Source organism: Citrus clementina, unplaced genomic scaffold (genome assembly GCF_000493195.1).
Source record: "Citrus clementina cultivar Clemenules unplaced genomic scaffold, Citrus_clementina_v1.0 scaffold_3, whole genome shotgun sequence".
In the NCBI taxonomy this organism is placed as follows: Eukaryota; Viridiplantae; Streptophyta; class Magnoliopsida; order Sapindales; family Rutaceae; genus Citrus; species Citrus x clementina.
The window spans coordinates 48982074-48997931 of record NW_006262339.1 but is presented as its reverse complement, the minus strand read 5'-3'; the positions used below and the strand labels follow the sequence as shown (position 1 = coordinate 48997931).

General features: G+C 34.2%; 2 protein-coding genes across 6 annotated transcripts; one reads left to right on the top strand and one right to left on the bottom strand.

Annotated features, from left to right (window-relative positions):
• The first annotated feature begins 3611 nt into the window (after positions 1–3611).
• Positions 3612–5221, top strand: LOC18047020. 2 transcript variants are annotated; one of them, XM_024188944.1, is made up of 4 exons: positions 3612–3725; positions 4170–4288; positions 4616–4695; positions 4779–5221. In XM_024188944.1, the coding sequence occupies exons 2-4, from the start codon at positions 4220–4222 to the stop codon at positions 5041–5043; spliced, it is 414 nt and encodes a 137-aa protein (XP_024044712.1). In that variant the 5' UTR covers positions 3612–3725; positions 4170–4219; the 3' UTR covers positions 5044–5221. The 2 variants fall into 2 exon arrangements, with proteins under 2 accessions (XP_024044712.1, XP_024044711.1); XM_024188943.1 differs by having other exon boundaries at positions 4025–4288.
• A 212-nt stretch (positions 5222–5433) lies between these two features.
• Positions 5434–11678, bottom strand: LOC18045896. 4 transcript variants are annotated; one of them, XM_006444968.2, is made up of 7 exons: positions 10488–11678; positions 9520–9934; positions 9174–9238; positions 7405–9049; positions 7136–7299; positions 6857–7049; positions 5434–6749 (listed from the first exon to the last, which is right to left on the bottom strand). In XM_006444968.2, exons 2-7 carry the CDS (start codon positions 9668–9670, stop codon positions 6052–6054), a joined length of 2916 nt encoding a protein of 971 aa, XP_006445031.1. In that variant the 5' UTR covers positions 9671–9934; positions 10488–11678; the 3' UTR covers positions 5434–6051. The 4 variants fall into 4 exon arrangements, with proteins under 4 accessions (XP_006445031.1, XP_024043681.1, XP_006445030.1 ...); XM_024187913.1 differs by having other exon boundaries at positions 9520–9860; XM_006444967.2 differs by having other exon boundaries at positions 9520–9820.
• Positions 11679–15858: the final 4180 nt, after the last annotated feature.

Sequence of the window (15858 nt, the reverse complement as noted above, 5' to 3'; positions counted from 1 at the left end):
CTATTTAAATTCGTTTTGTACTATTCTTTAAAATTAAAAAAAAAATCATTGAGATAATCTTAATAGATGAAACAAAGATTTCATTGAGAAAAGAAATAGACGAAACAAAGAGTGAGATGAATTTGAAGAGAGTAACAAAAAATTTGGTTGAGAAAAAAAAAATGCAAATAGAACAATAAAAGAGAAAAGAGAGGGAAAGAGAGAGAACTGCTGAAAAAGAGAGAAAATATAAGAGGAAAAAAGATTTAGTGTGGGATCCACACAAAGAGATAAAATATTAAGAATTCTTGAATATTAATTTCAATAAATCTCCTATATTGATTTAACTCAAATTCAATAAATATTAATGAGAGTAAAATTAAGAATATTTTTATGGGGGTTGTTGATATACCCCTATATATAGCGTAGTTCTGTTAAGTGTTAAGATAACAATTCTACTAAAATAAAAAATATACAAATTTCAGCATATTGGAGACTATTTTTTATTAATGTATTCATTTTGTGTAATTTTATCTATCTCACTTTATTCAAATAGGAATATTCTTCTTCCTCTTTTTTCCTCGTCTTGTTCCTCTTCCTCTTCTTCTTCTCCTTCTCCTTCCTCCTCCTCATCTTCTTCCTCTTCCTCTTCTTCTTCTTCTTCACTTTCCTCCTCATCATCTTCTCCCTCTTCCTCTTCTTCTTCTTCACTTTCCTCCTCCTTCTCCTCTTTTTCTTCTTCTTCTTGAATTAGAATAAAATCAAAATGTTGGGTGTATGTTGACCAAAATTTTCTTCTAACGACCAGTTTAGAATTGCTTTTAGGAGGTTTAAAGTTATTTTAAAAAGTTAAAGTTAATTTTGATACTTGATAATTAGGAAATAAGATCATCATCTTTGAATATATATATACAATAAAAGTATTCTATATAGATGTTTATAATTGTGTAAATGAATTTTATTTAACATTTTGTTTTATTCAATCATTTATATCCTTACAGTAGTTTAATAGTAAGATTTAATAAACACGTACGACAGAACAATTGATGGTATTGGGAGCATGTCTCCTCGATTGTTGGACAATTAATTAATTCAATGGAGATAATAGAGAAAATTAATGTAAAAAATTTTACTTATTTATTTGAAAATTTCAAATCTAACTTTATGTTAACTTTTGGATGGTATAAAATCATGTTCGCCCAATTTGAAAGAACAATGAGGTTTTATTAATTTTACTTTGATAGAGTTCGCTGTGGTTTGTGTCAATTTATATGTGTGTAAAACTCTATTACCTAATTAATTAATGTTATAATATTAAAATTTTCCATTCAAATCAAATGTCATTATAATTATATTACCCAGACGACTCAACTCTTTAAAAATTCTTATCGCTACATTATTTGAAATGTCACGAATGGAACAGGGTTCATGTAGGTCGGACACTTTTTGCAACAAAAGTTTCGAATAACAACGATACTCATATTTTAAAGATATTTCTTTCTCGTTGAAACTAGTTACAGTAATTTTTAAAATAATTATTGTTAATTATACTGTAAAAATAATCAACCGTAACGATAATCAGTTTAACGTTTGATAAATTAAATTTTATAAATGTTGTAAGTTTTAAAAGCAATAGTATGTATTTGGTAAATCTTACTATTAAATTGTTATAACAATATAAATAACTGAATTGAACATAGTGTTGAATAAGATTTATTTACGCATTTATAAACATGTATACAGAATATTTTTTGTTGTACATATATAGTAATTGATAATTAAAATAAATATTTTTGTTACCTCAATATAATTGGTAATCATAATAATAATCTCTTTAATGTTAATGATTTTATTTCTTAATTAATTTGAGATTTTTACAATATATATATGAAATTGTATTAAGTATAAAACTAATCCTTAAAATCAAATTTTGAAAAGTCACTTATTCCCTACTTTTTAAAATCTGCTGTATGATTGAGTAATTTTGCTAAAAGTAATTTCTAAATAAATTTACGAAACAACAAAATTAATTTTTAGCATTTCAAAACTACTTTGTGCCTCCCAAAAACAATCTCAAACTGGCCCTAAACATTAATTATAACCATTCAATTCATAATTTATTCATATATATCTATATGAATAACATGCCCTTAGTATAAAATATTTTTACTTTTAACTCTATGTATAGAATCCAGTGTTAGTTGGTAAAAGAGTGAATGATCAAAATCCTCTTTTGATCTGATATTGTTTTAAGCAAATTCTATTAATGTGATTGGTGGTTAATAAATTAAAAAGAAAAAACAGTTAAATCCTAATCATACAATAACACTAAAAGACAGATGGTACAAGATCGGTACAAGATCAGGAGTGCTCAGATCAGGAGAGGATCCTAATCAATCAGTGAAACCCTATGTTGTTTGATTAAATTAATGGAAACTCTATGATGTTTCAAAACATATTCAAACTCCCCAAAGTGTCGAATGTTTTGCAAATATTTTCATTTTACCCTTGATAGTTGCTTGAAATTAAAGATAACAATAACTTTTATTATTTAATTAGTTGAATAATTGAAAAATTAAATTTAAAATTATGAGAAAATGCAAGGAAATTGTCATAACTATTAATTTATTATGAAATATTATTCAAAATTTATTAAAAAATTAAATGTAAAATTAATATGCATACATATAAATACTATTTTGTTTGGAATCTAAAAAGATAAAGTTATGTGTGCGCGCGTGCGCGCGTGCGCGCATGCGTATGTGCATGTGTGGGTGTGGGTGTGTGTGCGTGTGTACATATATTATTTTTATTGTTTCAAATACCCTCAACTTATTATTCTCCAAAAAGATAGTATATGCATGTTTACTTTTCATTTAGATTTTCAATTAATTATGGAAAGATTTGAAACTAATAAAAAAAATATAATAATTTTCTTACTTTTTCTAATAATTTTACATTCAATTTTTTATTATCTGTGATTAATTAAATAATTAAAGGTATTCGTACTTCTAACATCGAGCAACCACCAAGTATCAAAATAGTAAGATCAGCAAACAAGTTGCACTTGAGGATTTTGGATGTGTTTTGAAATATTAGTGGTTTCAATTGGTTTAATCAAATAATGAGTTTTCACTCTTTTCTCCAATGTTAAGTAGGAGCATAATTAACAATAATACTCTTAAGTTGTAATGATAATTTTAAAAATTATTAATGATAACTGTATTTTTGGAAACTATTTAGAACAGGGGTTATTTATTTGCCATACAATATAACTTATTATTATTTTTGCATGGATAGAACATTTTAAGCTATGGCAAGCGAATAATTGATAATTTTCATCTTCTTCGTACGAGTATTGTTTGCATTTTGACATGTACTTAAACAAATCTAAATCCTTTTTATTCTCAAAGTATAAGCCCATGTTTAAATTTGGAGTGTGATAGAGTGGGGTGTGTGGTAATTTCTTTACAAATTATTAACTAACTAAAATTTAAAATATAATATTAAATTCAATTTTGATAAATAAATAAATTTATTTTTAGTTATTTAAAAAATATCAATTAGAAGAATTTTAAGGGATGGCAGAGACCATCCACCCGCTGTCGTTTAAAATGAGACAAATTATTTGAAAGAAAGAAAGAAAAAAAAGACTATAAAAAGGTAAAAGGCAACGGGAACGAACCAAGTGTTCGTTTCTGGTTGACGATTGTGAAGCCATGGCTGCAGCCTAAACACTGGACAAGGTGAGTGTATTCAGTATTTTACTCGAAGAAAGTAATTGTTTGGCTACTGTTAGATTGAGAAATTTTAGAACACATTTTAAGTACTGTATCAGTAATATAATAAATAAATAATATCATAATAATTATATTAAATTCAATTTCACGCGTTATTCATATATTAATTAATTATAATACATATAAAGGTTTTCTAAAATTTTTGCTGTTGATGATCAGTGTCAGTGCCATAAATTAGAATTCAATCATGACATTTATTGATTTCATTACTGTTTGTTTATCTTTTGTAACTTTGCCATTTCAAGATTCCTTCGGTAGTCCGTGCCAGTGGTGAGCTTTTATTATTGGCTTTGCTAAAGGGGCAGTAACCCGGGGTTATTTTAGATGGGTTTGCACGGAAAGTGTTTGTAAAATTGACTGTGAGAAAGTTTTTGTTTCTCGCTGGGGCAGGGGAAGAGTTGTCGTTGAAGTCATAAAGTGCATTGGTTTGGCAAGTACTTATGAGCACCGAGATGCAACAGAAAACCGGGCCTCCCCAAATTTTCAAGTTGGATAAAGCATTGAAATTGGTAAGTTTGTATTGCATGATATTGAATAATGAACATGGCTGTCAGTTGTTTTACTCCTTACTCCTTTGTGGGCTCTGAACTTGTGGAGATTGATTTGACCCAATTTATTCAGTGATCGCCGCCCTTTCCTTCAAACTGTGGAAACAGTTATTGTACAAAAGGTAGTATAAAATATTTGCATACTCCCCAAACTTCGAAATGCATGGACAAATTTTCATCAATTGGGCAGACGTATACATGCATAGAGCAACAGAAAAAGTGTCCGCGCTTGCTTATGCTGAACCTTGATCCTTTTTGTTGTATTTGACGTTGTTGGCGGGTGTGCAGGCTGAACAATGGGTTGATAATATGACCAAAGCTGCAGAGGATGAACCAACCGAAATAGAACCAGAGGCCAGGCCTTCTAGGTCAGTATATTCATCCTAACCTGACTATAAATTTATTTTGTCATCGTAGGATGTTGGGAATAACTTTCCTCATGCTGTCGTAGGCTTGGACTTGGTGCAAAAGTTTCACGCCAATCAAAAATTGGACCCTCAAATGATCCTGTTGAAAGAAAGTTGCAGGTCAGCTTGAATGCTGGAAAAAGAAATGCTGCCAAAACTGCTGAGGAGTCCACTCCCTCTATTAGAGATGGCCATGGTGACAATGATGAAGATGAAGCTGAAGATTCGGAAAGCAGAACTAGTACATTTGCAAAGAGAAGACCAGCTCCACCAACTTCATCCTTACAAGCATTGAAGAAACAGAAATAACTCGTCACATCTTCAAGACTTAATTTATGGAATTGTGTGTTATTATTGAATTTGATACTGACCCCAGGTCTGATGCTTGATAAAACTGAGTCTACACAGACAGGATTTCCTTTTATGATAGATGGTGATATAATTCTCTTGATTATTTTCCAATTTGTTCCCAGCTGATGATTCATTTTCGGAGGAAATCTTTTTTATTAATTAATGTTCTGTGTTACTCTTTTAAATCTGTATCATATCAGGCGTAGTTCTTTGTTGTAAGACGGTGATTATTCTTCTGTTCATATGCAACCATCATCCCATCGTCCGAAGTAGTGTATTCCAAGTTTGAGGAAAACAAAAGGGAACAATAAACCTATTTTCTCTGCATTAGTTCTCAATAATCCGATGTTCAACACCCAGCAGCTTTTTATTGTATATATTAACACAAGGTGATATCCGTTTCCTATGAAATACATCAAAAAACTCGCCACACTCCAAACTTTGTAAATGCATCAGAGAAACAAAAGAAACTAAAACTAAAAACATGAACGATTAATTAATGGAATCAAACCAACTGAAAACAAACCCTCAACTAAATCAACACACAAATTCTGTAAGTTATAAAATAGGTGGACTTTTATTGATTATTGAGCGAAATGCAAGTTGTTGCCTTGACTCTGTCGACTCTGGAAACGTCAGCAGTGAAAACCAAGCGTTTTTGGTGCAAGAAGCACTTGCAATGCAGAGTTACTCTTTGCTCATGAGAGATCCTTCAACTAACGATTTGTGCAAAAGAAGGCTCCCAGGTATGGTTAAATGACAAACAAGATTATGTATATCTACATGATTTCAGTGGCAAAGTCAGGTGTCAAATTGATCCCCAGATCACACTGCAAGAGCACTAAATGAGCCGCCTCTGAGCTGATGCACAGCCATTGCTCTCCACCTGATGCTCAAGAGAGTACCCCAATGCAAGGTAGTTCGCAATTTATTGGCATGAACAAAAAGCAGAATTCTGATTTACAATTAGATGTTGATGTTGTTTTCCTTCAAGTCAGCTGGAAGCAGTGGACATCCATCTTCTGAGTTGGTGCTGCCTTCGCTTTCCTTCAACTCAGCCAGAACCGATGGACATCCTCCTTCAGGACTTTCATTTACACAGCTTAATATGATGTCTTCCATCAATTCTTCAAGAATAGCATCCCCCATCTCAATACAAGTACTATCAGTATCAAATCGAAGGTCCATCCACGTTCCAGATTTAGCCATGTCTTTTCTGACAGTCTGGTCTAGTGTATGAGGCAGTGGCAGTGGGATGAGATGCCATAGGACTCCTTCCCAAACCTCACAAAGGGAGTTTTTTTTGTCCGGGACAGGCCGGATGTAGGGTTTAACAAATGATACCCAAGGTGAGCAACCAAAATAGTGCCCACAAATCTCCATGAGAACTTCATTAACAAGATCAAACAGGAGTTTCTGTTCATAACAGAGCTGGTTGGGTAAGAAGTCTATCTCTTCAAACAATGAGGGGTCTAGAAGCTGGTCTGTAGAAAGTGATTTCATACAAACTTCATCCCAATTCAAGTCAGAGGCTTGTACCACAGTCTTTACATACTCAAAAACTGATTCTTTGTCCACGGAACTTTTCATTTGGATGCTTGGAACTACAGCAGAAGAGGCATGTTCTTCAAATTGAATTCGGTGTGGTTCCATCGGTATATCACCTGAAGATTTGTAAGTGAATTAACAAATCAACCCAAAAGTAGTGTCAAAATAAACTCAGCAATAAGTATTGGATAAAAATATATTAAACACTTCATATAAACCCTACCAGCAAGGGATCTGGTGCTTGCAGGGCTAACATCATCCTCAATATATAGCGGCTCAAGAACAGAAACAGGACTTGGGCGCTCTAATACGTCAATAGCTGTCTCTTGATCGTCAACCTTCTTGGTGGTCGAAGAGTTTGATGGAGATGCTAATGGAGAAGAAGGGAGTTGGTTATCTTCAGATGACTCCAGCTCCTGGAAGCAGAAGAAAATGATCCACAAGATGAAAAGAGATAAACAATGGGGCAGAACAACATACATGTACCCTAATGTGATGTTACCTCTTTTATACGTCTGCAATTTTGTTCATTACATATTTCAGACTCATCACTGTTATGGTCATTGTCTTTAATACTGGAAGCACAGGTTGGTTGGCAGGAAGCATCCAAGACATTGCTCTCCTCCAGGACTACAATTTCATTTGTTTTTATAATTTCCATCTCTCCTGCAGATATTTTATGGAAGGCTAAGTAATAAAGAATTTGAACACAGGGATAAGGATATATCAATATGCTTGTTACCATAAATTGTTTAATTGACTACACCATACCTATAGAGTTCCTGTCATCTCCATCAGAGCAAGAGGTTTCTTTCACTTCATTATCATGAATCTGCTCAACCACGATAGTTGAATTGAAGGTAGGGGTTTCTATTTTATAGTCAGAGTTGTCATCAGAAATGCATGGCTGAGTCTCCAAACTTTTTGTTGTTTGACCTAGATGACAGCTCGGGCTCTCTTGGTTCAGAGATGATGAGTTGTCATTCACCTTCTGATACTTGTCTGAGTTAACAAATCTCATCTGTGCAGTTACAAAGCCATCCTCCCAGTTTCTTCCCGGGCTGCCAACAGGAGAGTAGTTGTATTCAGGAAGAGAGAGAATTCTTCCAAGGGTTTTCGGAACATATCTGCTAGAAGAATCAAGAATTTCATCCCCAGTGCCTAGCATCTCAGAGAGATGTTTTTTGGCCTCAATATAGATACTAGATACCCTTTGCTTAGGTAAATCAGCACTTCTGTGTCCTGAACCTAATTCACTGTCCTTTAGCTTGCCAGTCTTGTCCACATTTTTAACACCAACAGGTCTAGCAATTTTTTCAATAAAGAAATGGTCTTTAGTTGGAGAGTTTATTCCAGCATTCTCCTTAATGCCTCTGTCTCTATCTCCCAGCTTTTGACACTCATAAGAATCCCCTTTTTGACTACTATGCTGCTCTTTTCCCATTGCATATTTCAACTTTCTTTTAATTTCTGTGAGAAAGAAGTGGGAACCAATTCTCTCATTCGGCCCATTATTTCCGAGGACATAATGAGATTCTGGTGATGAGCCAACAGTGCTCTCAGCTCCAGAGTTTTGGAAGCCTGTTGGTCCAGGCTTCAAAATAACAATCCTATTTGAATCTTGAGGTCTCTTTTCTCCATTTGGTGGGCGTCTTTCCTGAGACTTGACCTTTCTCCTGAAAAACCTTCTCTGTTTATGATTGACAAGCTCATCAGATTGTCTATTATTACCCATCTCCTGCTCTGACAAAGTGGATCCTGCGAGTGAAGTGGAGTCCTCGTCTTTGTCCAATTGTGCATCTGGAAAGTTTTGAACGCATTTGACCAACAGTGAATTTGGGTCTTGTAGATATTTCACAAACATTTCACCATCCGAACCCAAAATCTGAAGAGCATCCATAAGCTCTTTGGAGAGGTGGATTGGCCCATCTTCTGAATGCTGTTTACCTTTAACGAGCTTCTGACTTATTAACAACTTGATAGCTTCCCTCAATTTTTCTTCAAAATCAGGATTCTTCTGGTGTAATCGCCTGTGAAGTTCACCTGGCTGTTCATGATTCATATAACTTATACTTTTCTGATGGATCTGGTGGCAGAACTCTTCCATTACCTTGTCTATATCAAGGCTACTTGTATGTTGATGCTCCGATTTCTCATGAAAGGGCTGTTCGGCACTTAAACTTTCAGAGGCATCTAAATCATTGATGCTATCACAGCTTTTCTTCCGAGTTTTTCTCATTCTTTTGCTTGCCTTCTTTCTAGGGCTTCCCTGTTCCAAATGAGAATTCTTTGGTTCTGCTTCAGCATTGTTTATCTTGTTCTGGGTGTCTTGCTCATTGATCATCTCTTCGTCCATGAGTTTCTTCACACTTGGCTTACCAGCATTAGCTGCCGCATTTCTACTCTCTTCACCATCCTGAAACACATAAAATAGTGTCAATTGACATCAAAACAGTTCACCCAGTAGTAATGCAATAAGCATTTAGAAAATAAAAGGAGCAAAAGAAACACTTAAATTTGTGTAAATCGAAAATACTTACAAAGGTTCCTTCATTATTGTCAATCCAAGTCAACATGTCAAGCTTATTGATTGGAACTCGAGCACCTGCAAGAGGGATTCAACAAATAAGAGTGAAAATACTATTTGATTAACTTGATTAATCACAACCTATTGTCTGTCATTAATGACTAAAAAACACTCCACATATATATGGATAATTTTTTTCCATAACTGACATCAATTTAGAGAAGATTAAGTAGCAACAAGTAGCCGAAAAATTCCTGCATGTTATTACTACTATCTCTCTGCACTTAAAGAGACTTGGCATCTGCTTTTGAGAGGGCAATAATCTTTCAAATCTTGTTGATCTTAGACAGAGTTCTTACCAGATGCAAGTTTGCCAGTACGCCTCCTATCTGAAAGCATTTTCTGAGTAAATCGACCATGACGGAAGTCGAAAATGCTTATGAAGCCCCACATACAGCCTAACTGATCTTTCTCATATCGCACAGAGCGTCTCTGTGATTTTTTCCCCATAATGATCAGAATGATTCTTTGAAGTAATTATGCTCTCCTCACCAAATTCTTTCCCTAGATAAAGAAAATCCGACGAAACAGTTCACACAGAATACCGCTTCTAACGCAAGAACTGAAAGATCCAAAAGGCTTCCTCCTCATCAATGATCACTGATTTGATGTAGAGAAGGACAAGATAATTCACATGAGACTGCAAACAACTCAAAAGGATGAAAGGATGCAGTTTTAATAATGCGATGATGCAGCCCACCCCCTCCCTTTCTCCTTCGCTCATTCACACGCATGCATACAAAGCAAGAGAATCATTAAAGTTCAATGAAAAATATTTTCTGACCATACTAGAGGACGTTTGATGGTTCTGAAATGACAGCATCAGATCATAAAAATAAGAGAAAAATGAACCGCATGCAAAGAAACACAGAAGATGTAAACTATTGCGGTTACAAGTATGGTTTTCTAGTTCAGCTATTTTACATAAGCTCCCACGAGGTGACAGGATGCATGTTCACTAAAGAGTTCTCATTCAAGCTGAATCGCCAACAGGTATAATCATTTCAGAATCTAGAGGGGTAAGTAAAATATAAGCAGAATTACTGGAAACATGAAAACATGCTAACAACACGAGATCACCACAGAACAATCAACACCAGAATAGAATGCGATACACGACACATCCACTTCGTACATCATCATATTTGCATTGCCTTAAAAATGATCTGTTTTCCAACTTATCAAAGTGCTTAAATTTTGTTCATACAATTCCCAACCCCATCTGTTCTGAAACTAATTATTTTGGAAATAAAAAAATAATACATACCTTAAGTTACTCGGAATGGTCAAGAAGAATAGCAAAAGTAACTGCAGATAGATGTTAACTATCAAATAATATTCGAATTTCCAATCACCACGCAGGGTAAAGCGAAAGCTTAACAAGCTTTCATTGGATGGCAAGGTATCAAAACCTGCTTTTGCCTCAAACCTCTCACCAGCAAAAGGCTTTTTGATAATTTGATCGTCCCTTCAACGAAAGACCAATTATTTTTCATCATCAGAACTCACAACTACATATCATAGCTCAAAAAATTCACCTTCAAGCCTTTTAACCATGAACAAAGACTAAACAAGGATCAACTTGATGACTGACGAGGATGTCTTTGAACCACATTCAAGCCTTGCCAATCTTGATTTTGTGAAAGGCCACATAGAAAATTCCGAAAAAACTAAATTGGATTGGATTATTTGCTTTTTTTTTTTTCTTCTATTTTTTTTGTCGGGTACTAATTGAAAACCTCTCCTTCAACGTCGTATCAGCAACACTCAAGAACCAAGTTTAGTTTTTTTTTTCTTCAATGTCAATTGTCAAAGATGTTGCTCACCAAAAAATGAAAAAAAAAAACCAAGGAAAAAAGAAAAGCGAAAACAAGGACTTTTATCAAAGTGGGTATCTTTTGACAGCCAAAAAAGAGACCCCGAAATCGTTATCTAGCACCGACCCATTATTATTATTATTTTGAAGAAGCAAATTCTCAAACGGGCGGGCAGAGAGAGAGAGAGAGAGAGAGAGACAGAACTTTTTACAATACTGTTGTTGTCTGACTGTGGAAGTGGAAGTGGAAATGGAAATGGGAGAGGAGAATACGTGACGGGTGGGTTTTGTGTTTTTGATGGGCCCATCTTGAATGAATGAAACAGAGTAAAGAAATAGAGAGAGCCCTGTGCCTTCGTGATGAAGAAAAGTCTCTGCTGCTGCTGCTGAATTGTGAATTCCACTGCAATTGCTACGTCACTTCTTTAGCCTTTTTCTTAATAATTTATTTCAGCTCTGTCTTTGTGTGTGACTGACGCCTGCAGAGGCTTCACGCTTAACCATCATCGTCAGAGTCAGTAGCCAATATTTGGAAAATGTTGATAAAATAAATGGCTGCCCTCTTCCTCTCTCTCTTTCTGTCTCTCTGTTGAGGAGGAGTTGTTGTTGGGTGTACTTTTTTCGTTGAGATAGTGCGCGAGAGATTATGGGCGCTGTCGGCTGCAAGTCCCAGATTCCTTATTATCATTTACCATGCGTATGCGCGTACGACTCTGAAAAATATGAAGGCTAAAAACGTAAATGACTCTGAAAAATAAACCAAAATTTGTTTGTTTTCACAATGGACTACGTACTTAAAATCGACAAATCTACGAAGCTGAAGCTCTATAATTTGATTTTGCTTTTTATATTTTAGTTTTCATGTATTGGACAATGGTGACAAAAATAACAAATATGGAATGTCATTTTTAAAAATATGATGTAGATTAATGATGATATATGGATGGTGGCTTTTGCCTTGCTCTTGACTCCAAGCATAAAAGCACCTTTGGTCAAACCCGCCATCATGGTAGTAATCATGGATGTTGAGGTTTAAATTCAAATTAATCTGCTTAATTTTCACTCTTTTCTCAGTGGAATTATGCATTGTGAAATACAGTATCGGGTCTTCGATGGGCTACAATTACTATTTTATGCCGCGTCATTATTTTCGTGAAAATGATTAGTTTTAATGCTGTTATCACAAGATACTCAATTTATTTGTTTAGTATAGTAATAATAATAATAATAATAATAATAATAAAGAAGAAGAAATCTTATTATATACCATCCAATCTTCAACCTACATTTAAAATGTCTCTATAAATTTTACTGTCGTTTTACCCTGCAAGGAATACGCATTAGACAATAAACAAGACAACGCAACGCACGGGTTTTTTTTACTCGAGAGTGAAAAATATATGCAAGCCAGCTGAAGAAGCATGCAGTGCAAATTTTGGAATGCCAGTATACCGCCCACGTGAGGAGCAGTTGGGCCTAAATGCAGTCCAAATGGGCCCCTGATAAATGAAAAAAGGTGGGACCACTTGCATTTACCAACTCTAAAAGCGACCCGTTTTGTCCAATCACGAAGGCCCATATGAGACAATAGCTAACCACCACCACCTCGCTAGAGGAACCACTGCGTGGAGAGTTTACGTAAATGAAAAAATTAAAAAAAAAAAAAAAATCAGTTGAATGCTATCTAGTGTCTATATATATATATATTAATATATGTATATGCAATTGAATCTGGTTAAGTTGAAAATTAGATTTTGGTGAAAGCCAATGAATGGTCTATCAATTATTAATAATGAGAAAGTGATAAGTATCCAATTCTTGTTACACCAAGTAATGGAATCTATTTAATATGCATGGAAGCTAGCGATCGGTATTTGATCATTTTGGTTTTGGTTTAAGTGATCATAAGTAGTGACTCCACCGAACAGGGACCGCTAAATAATATGAAATGTGGTACCAACCCTTGGCCTTAATTGCACAAATGAACTTAAATTATGACGGATTGAGACCGTTTAACAAATATTTTTATTGTCTTAACCTTGCCACGACCAATATAACTAACACGGGAGTGAGTAACAAATCAATTTTCTTCTTTTTCATAAAGTGAGGAATTATGATTTTTGCATGCAGAATTGGAAGCAGCAGCTTTGTGCTTGCTTAGACTAAAAGATACTTGAAGATAATTGAGGAGAGAAGAAGAACAAGGATCGCAGCAACAACAACAACAACAACAACAAACATTTATTGATGATGATTCAATCGTCGTCCTTTTTCTTTCTTTCTTTCTTTTTTTTTTCATCCACTATCTGGAGTCTAGACTATCAACATGGGATGCAAATGGAGACTATGAGTTCCATCACCGTAATTTTATTTTTAAAATTATGTATGTGCATAATATATTAAACAAGGAAACAGTGGTTAGAGTATTTGATATCAATGTTTGAATAGATTTGTCAAATAATATTATAATATTTCATTTAAGTGACAATATGACACTTATTTATTAAATGATATTATAATGAGATAAATATTTATTTAATCTTTATATTTTAAATCAAGTATTCGTTTAGTCTGTGTATTTTGAAGAATATCTTAAAGTAATCTTATTACTAATTACATTACCCTTTAGCCGTCAATCAAACCAAGAGTGTATTTTGGAACAAAATGAGTTCAAGTTTCAAGAGACTCATCTTTCATGGTCAGTATTGAGATAAATCATTTACATATAGTATTAAGGGGAAAAAAAAAAACAGGTCAAGGTTCTGAATTTTGGCACACAACATTTTTCTTGATATTATTGTTTTTATGTAAAAATATAAATATGTTTTGAAAATGGCTTCCTTATAAAGCATTCTATATGACTCAACAAAGCGTTAAAAATATAATTATTTATCTGAATTAAATACAATAACGTAATTAAGCGAAATAAATGTGTTAAATTACTTACTTGTTAGTATTTTTAGTAGTTTTATGAGTGTACATTTGAACTCAATAAGGTCTAGCCAAAATTTGGAGAATATATGGTTGATTGAGATTAGCTTATCGTATATCATCATACAAATATCCAATTTAGTGCTGATTTTTTTATATTATGGTTTTCCATAGCGAGGTGGTTATCATGATGTGAAGGCCACAACAAGAAGATGTAAGCCCTAAGCACCCCCCCCCCCCCCAAAAACAAATAATAATAATAAAAGATATATATACTAACGAATGAAAAACCGATCCCCCTTTTCTTTATAATTTAATTTAATAAGAAATTATACTCCAGGATGGGTATTTTTGTCGTGCTTTCTAAAGCCGATTGTTTATTCAGTTGGTGGACACAGTCATAAAATCTTTAATATATAAGATTAAAGCTCAACCACTCGAACAATTAACCACTCAATTACAAAACATAAAATAAATTAAATGAATGACATTACTTACAATCAATAATGAGGAGGACAGTTATACAACGATCTTTGTGTGATCTTCTGCTTCACACTATACACAAAAATATGATGATTATATCTTAACAATCAAAGATGGGGCGTCTAATCTCTCCGGTCCGGCTGTCAGGAGTGGGGATGTAAAGCATCGAACATTGGATGCTCCATAAGGAGACAGCCAAGAATAATGCCTTTTTAATTTACATATTACACCACAACTGGTAAAGTTTAAATATAAAGTAATTAAATTCATTGCATTACTCCCAACAAAGTGATCATACCCGTTCATTATATTTTGAGTGACATCCACTTTTAATCTAACATGAATCACTACGAGTTGGGTTGGGCAACTTTCATGATTACTCATTATCTTCATAGTGTATTGACGGCCACATCTAAAAAGAATCATAAATTTTTGTCATGTGATACTTTTTCTTCGTCATTGATCGCTGTGGGCTGTAGCCTGTAGCTAGCATCCACCCCCTCGGCATAGAAAGTTTTGAAAAATGAGTTTGGATATCAAGGAAATTCATAAAATCTCCCTCGTGTCTCTGTCTTTGAATGAGACAAGATAGCGTCGATTTATAGAAATAAACAAGGGATTGTTCATCCAATCTAATCATTGGTTGAAGGAATGGAAGAAAAAAAAAATGTAAAACAATATTTTATTATAATATCTTATTGCTTTGTCAGTGGAGGCTTATGCAAATCCGTTGAAAAATCAGATAAACAACTTTGGACGGGTGTCCTCTTTTCTCTAGAATGGAAAGTTGTGCGACCCCTTAGTGCGTTGAGGGCCCCGATCTTGCAAAATTGTTCTGTGCTTTATTTTCTTGGACGACAAATGATTTTTATGTATGTCTCCAAGGAAAGAATAATCTGGCCAAATTATTCTATGCTAAGTATAAAAATAGATTTTAGATTATTAGGCAGCACTTGTTGGCTTTGCAGTGGCTGAGACCGGACCAAGATTATTATTCATATGTCATAGTAAAAGCAAAATCAATTTTCACCCACTTTCGTACATCAATTTGCGGCATGACTTTAACCCGACTTGAACCTTCCTTTCCGAAAAGGAAAATGTAAGCAGAAGAAGGCATCAATCTATCAGGTTACAGATCCCTCCTTTTTTCTTATTTTTTTTGTCTTTGAAGGGTAACACTTTTGTATTATCATCGTCGTGTCAAAGTGTTGGTTAAGGTAATTTTTTCAATTCAGGTGGAAGGGAGTTAAGCTCAAGTACGGATCTTATGCATTCTATCGCGCATGATTTGGAGCGCAGCAGGACTTGTGTCAAGAATTTATTGAGAGGGCTGTAGAGCCCACAAAACAGCCCATTCATTAAAATCTTAACGCACGTCTACATCACACACGATAACGTATACAATGGC

Coding starts and splice junctions, on each gene's coding strand:
- LOC18047020 (XM_024188944.1), top strand. CDS start 4,220: ATGAGCACCGAGATGCAACAGAAAACCGGGCCTCCCCAAATTTTCAAG. Junction 4,289..4,615: donor TGGATAAAGCATTGAAATTG/GTAAGTTTGTAT, acceptor GCGGGTGTGCAG/GCTGAACAATGGGTTGATAA. Junction 4,696..4,778: donor CCAGAGGCCAGGCCTTCTAG/GTCAGTATATTC, acceptor ATGCTGTCGTAG/GCTTGGACTTGGTGCAAAAG.
- LOC18045896 (XM_006444968.2), bottom strand. CDS start 9,670: ATGGGGAAAAAATCACAGAGACGCTCTGTGCGATATGAGAAAGATCAG. Junction 9,239..9,519: donor TACTGGCAAACTTGCATCTG/GTAAGAACTCTG, acceptor TCCCTCTTGCAG/GTGCTCGAGTTCCAATCAAT. Junction 9,050..9,173: donor ACAATAATGAAGGAACCTTT/GTAAGTATTTTC, acceptor TATGTGTTTCAG/GATGGTGAAGAGAGTAGAAA.